Source organism: Gekko japonicus, unplaced genomic scaffold, assembly GCF_001447785.1.
Source record: "Gekko japonicus isolate JY-2015 unplaced genomic scaffold, Gekko_japonicus_V1.1 scaffold4928, whole genome shotgun sequence".
NCBI lineage: Eukaryota > Metazoa > Chordata > Lepidosauria > Squamata > Gekkonidae > Gekko > Gekko japonicus.
Window position 1 is genome coordinate 20,424 of NW_015173288.1, and position 4,413 is coordinate 24,836.

The 4,413-nt window shown below is 47.2% G+C and overlaps 1 protein-coding gene across 1 annotated transcript in view; it reads right to left on the minus strand.

The window, feature by feature from the left end:
* Window positions 1-3,891, minus strand: part of TAF6L (TATA-box binding protein associated factor 6 like) — a 21,875-nt gene extending 17,984 nt beyond the window's left edge. Inside the window, exons 1-2 of the mRNA XM_015422841.1 lie at window positions 3,858-3,891; window positions 352-562 (exon numbers count right to left, since the gene is read on the minus strand). Coding sequence (XP_015278327.1) covers window positions 352-498 — 147 coding nt within the window. The 5' untranslated portion in view covers window positions 499-562; window positions 3,858-3,891. The remainder of the gene's footprint in view (window positions 1-351; window positions 563-3,857) is intronic.
* Between the last annotated feature and the right edge of the window lie 522 nt (window positions 3,892-4,413).

Here is a 4,413-nt window from a genome sequence, read left to right on the forward strand (position 1 = left end):
TGATTTGGAAATCTGATACCCTATATATATATATATATATATGATTTGGAAAATATTTGAACACCTTGTCTTAAAATATTTTATTCATCATGTTAAAATAAAACGTTCCATAATCATTTTTTCTTTTCTTTTTTCAATTTTTCCAATTTTTCGGAAAAAAACAAAAAAGGCTTCAGGTAAAAAACGGAAAAAACCCGTTTTTTTCCCGAATTTTTCCGGGGTTTTTCCGGGCCTTCACATCTCTAGTTGGGGACCACATGCAGAGGAGCTGGTCGGCAGCAGCAGTGTTTCAGGGAGGATTTGGGGATGATAACTTCTCACTGCCCCACCTCCCACTGAGATCTTTCTCACCTGAGTTGCTTCTCGCAGGCGGTAACAGACGTCCTCAGCCAACAGAGCAGCCACTTCATCTGTCAACTCCACACCAGTGCTCTCCGCCATCAGTCGAACCGATTCCCGTGGGATCTCCACAAAGCGACGTTCCTCCCGCTCCGACATGGTGGCAGCAATGGCGTGGAAGACTGACAGCCGTCACAACTGCACAAACCCTTTCAGCCTTATCCTGTAGGTGCATTAGGAACATTAGAATCTTAGAGGATCGTATATAAGGTCCAAAAACGCCAACATCTGTTCTTGATTGTGGCCAGCCAAACATCTGTGGTTGGTCTACAAACAAAACATGAGGGCAATAACTCTCTTTCAGCACCAGAGATTCACAGATACACTTCCTCTGAACACAGAGGTTCCATTTAGACATCACGGTTAAAAGTCATGGCTAGACCTCTCTTCCTGTAAGAATTTGTCTAACCCCTTTTAAGAATCTGCCTTATACTGAATCAGACCATCAGTCCATCAAGGTCAGTATTGTCTACTCAGACTGGCAGCGGTTCTCCAGGATCTCAGGCAGAGTTCTTTCACATCACCTATCACCTGAGCCTTTTAACTGGAGGTGCTGAAGCCTGAACCTGAGATCTTCTGCATGCCACGAAGATGCTCTCTCACAGAGCCATAGCCCCTTCCTCCTTTTAATGCCAACAAAACTAGTAGCTATCAATACACCTTATTTATTACTATTATTTATTTTAAACATTTCTATGGCACTTTTCTGCACAATTCAGGGTCCCTAAGACAGTGAACATTAAACTATTTCAAACATTACAACATCAAAACCAGCATTTAAATACACACATGCACACACATAAAAAGAGAGAGAGATAGCGTTAGTGAGGAAACACAAAAGAAAACAAAAAAGGTGTTCGCCCACTGGCAGAAGACATAAAAGGAAACAGATGAATTTCTGTGGGGAGGCAGTTCCAAAGTCCTGGATCCCTAAGACAGTGAACATTAAACTATTTTAAACATTACAATATTAAAACCAGCATTCAAATACACATACACACACACACACATATACATATATACACACACACACACACATAAAAAGAGAGAGAACGCATTAGTGAGGAAACACAAAAGAAAACAAAAAAGGTGTTCACCCACTGGCAGAAGACAGCCACAGGATACAGATGAATCTCTGTGGGGAGGCAGTTCCAAAGTCCTGGTGCCATAACTAGGAAAGCGCTTTCTCTGGTTGCTACTTGTCTAGCCTCAGATGGTGGATGCATTAACAGAAGCATTGTGTCCATATCACGGGAGGTGGTAGTTCCACTCTATTCTGCTATGGTCAGCCCTCACCTGGAGTACTGTGTCCAGTTTTGGGCACCACATTTTAGGAAGGATGTTGACAAGCTCGAGCGTGTCCAGAAGAGGGCAACCAGGATGGTGAGAGGGTTGGAATCCAAGTCTTATGAGGAAAGGCTGAAAGAGTTGGGTATGTTTAGCCTGGGAAAGAGAAGGCTTAGAGGGGACATGATTGCAGTCTTCCAATATTTGAAGGGTTGTAATGTAGAAGGTGGAGCAGATCTATTCTCTCTTGCTCCGGATTGCAAGACTAGATCTAATGGGTGGAAATTACAAGGGAGTCGATACCGGCTAAATATCAGGAGAAGCTTCCTAACTGTAAGAGTGGTTGAGCAGTGGAACAGACTACCTAAGTAGATAAATGAGTCCCTGCCATTAGATGGCAGGGGGCACCCTCCTCCGTGTCAGGTGTGTGGTGGAGCACTGGTGGCAGCGGTGGCAGAGCATCGATGGCGGCGGCGGCGGAGTGAATGAGGTGGCGGCGAACATCAGCAAGGCAAGCCCTGGTGGCCAGTGGGCGCAACATCGAGCGGAGATAGAAGGCGTGGTAGCGTGAAGGCGCAGGCGCGGCAGAGCCGGAAATGGACACGAGCCGGAGCCGAAACTGACACGAACCGCGCACTAGAATGGGCCCGCCGATGGAAGCCACCACATGGAAAAGACCTACCCCTGGACACCAGGATGGAAGCACCGATCCGGAAGACCGCCTGGAAGAAGGAGCCGAGCTGGAGAACGGCAAGCCCTACCACCTGGGTGCCGGTAGGTAGCCCCGACCCTGTACCATGTGGCCTTAGTTAGGGTATCAGTATTAGAAACTTCTATCTAAACCGCCCAGAGACCCTTCGGGGTCAGGGAGGTATATAAGCCGAATGAAATAAATAAATAAAAATAAATCTGTTCTCTCTTGCTCTGGATTGCAAGACTAGATCTAATGGGTGGAAATTACAAGTGAGTCATTACCGGCTAAATATCAGGAGAAACTTTCTAACTGTAAGAGTGGTTGAGCAGTGGAACAGACTGCCTCGGGAGGTGGTGGATGCTCCTTCGCTGGACGTTTTTAAGTGAAGGCTGGACGACCACATTTCGGGTATGTTGTAGGGTTATCTTTAGGCTACGCTCCTGCAGAGTGCAGGGGGTTGGACTAGATGACCTGCAAGGTCCCTTCCAACTCTAACATTCTATGATTCTATACCCAAAGCAGGACCTCAGAAGATGACCAGCACGGTTGGGTAGGTCCATATGCAAGCAGACGCTGCATATACACTGGCCCCATTCCATATAGGCCTTTACTGGTCCTTAAATACGCTGGCCCCATTCCATATAGGCCTTTACAGGTCAAAACTGGCACTGCCCCATCCCCCTTTAGGCTGCCCAATGAGATCTCATGAAATACATGAAATAAAATAAATAGTAGTATAGGTGATGAAGGAAAATATCTCCCCATCTTCTTTCTTCATACCACTCACATTCAGAAGTATTATATCCCTCCAATCATCTTTTTCAAATCCTCATACCAAACAAGTTTTTCACATAGGAAAGATGCTCCAATCTCTTAATCAGTTTCTTTGGGTTTACTTCACAGTAAGGCCAATTCATTTCTATGGCCATTTCACCTGAATAAACAAACAAATTTCCTCTTTGGTATGGAGCCTGCATTCCTCTTAGGATAATCAAGGCCACATCCGCAACAGCATTCTGTGTAGGACCGCTGTTCCCCATCCATCCGACCACCTTTCTCAGTATCTTCCTTTAGACTTAGTTTTAGCCAATTCCCTCTGCGGATGGATCACCCTTTCATAACAAATCTAGCAACTTAAAGGGCCTAAAACTAATTTTTAATTTTAGAGGTAGGTCCTGTAAGGATGGGGGTCGCATAGCGGCAACTGGGGAGAGCCCAACTGCACCGGGGAGGGAAGGAAACAAGCAAGGAAGGCGACCCTAAAAGCTCCTGTCTCCATTAGAGGGGAAAGGAAAGAAAGAGGATCGTCCTGGGCATCCTTGCAGGGACCCTAAATCCGTTGCACGAAAGAAAGAATTAGGACCGTTATGGAGAGCCTAACTGCATAGAAGGAAGGAAAATGGAATCCTGATAAGGGAAGGGGCTTGCACGGTCCATTGAACGAAAAGAAACTGGGGAACCCATCAAAGTTACTCACCAGGAGCTCCAAGCCCTCTGTTTACTCCAACTCCTCCTTCTCCTCTAGCTGAGCCAATCAACAGCAGCAAAAAGGTGCCACGTGACCGATCCTTGCGCCTATCGGCTCCACGAAGCGGTCCTCTGATTTTGACGTCATACAGTGAGGGCAGAAGCCGCCGTGTGCCCGAATTAGCTCACGTGATCAGATTGCTTCAGGGCAGACCGTTGTTGGAATGGCCTGGGAAGGCGGAGCGGGCTGGGTTCCGTGAGGACGTCGTGTTAAGTTAGACGCTGACGTAAGGGGGGGGGGAACCAATTTGGCGTAGTGGTTAAGAGTGGCGGACTCCGATCCTCCCTGAACTGGGAAACCAGCTGGGCAACCCTAGGCAAGCCACAGCACCCCCGCAAGCCGGACCGCCGATTGATCTCCATGGCCTCCCCCAAAGTACATTACAGCACAAAAAAAGCTGCAAAAAAAATGCGGCCTCCAGGCCCAAACAGACCACTCTGGGACTGGAAGGACAGCCCCGAGAGTGGAAGGACAGTCCCCAACAATAGAATCTGCACTCCCTGAA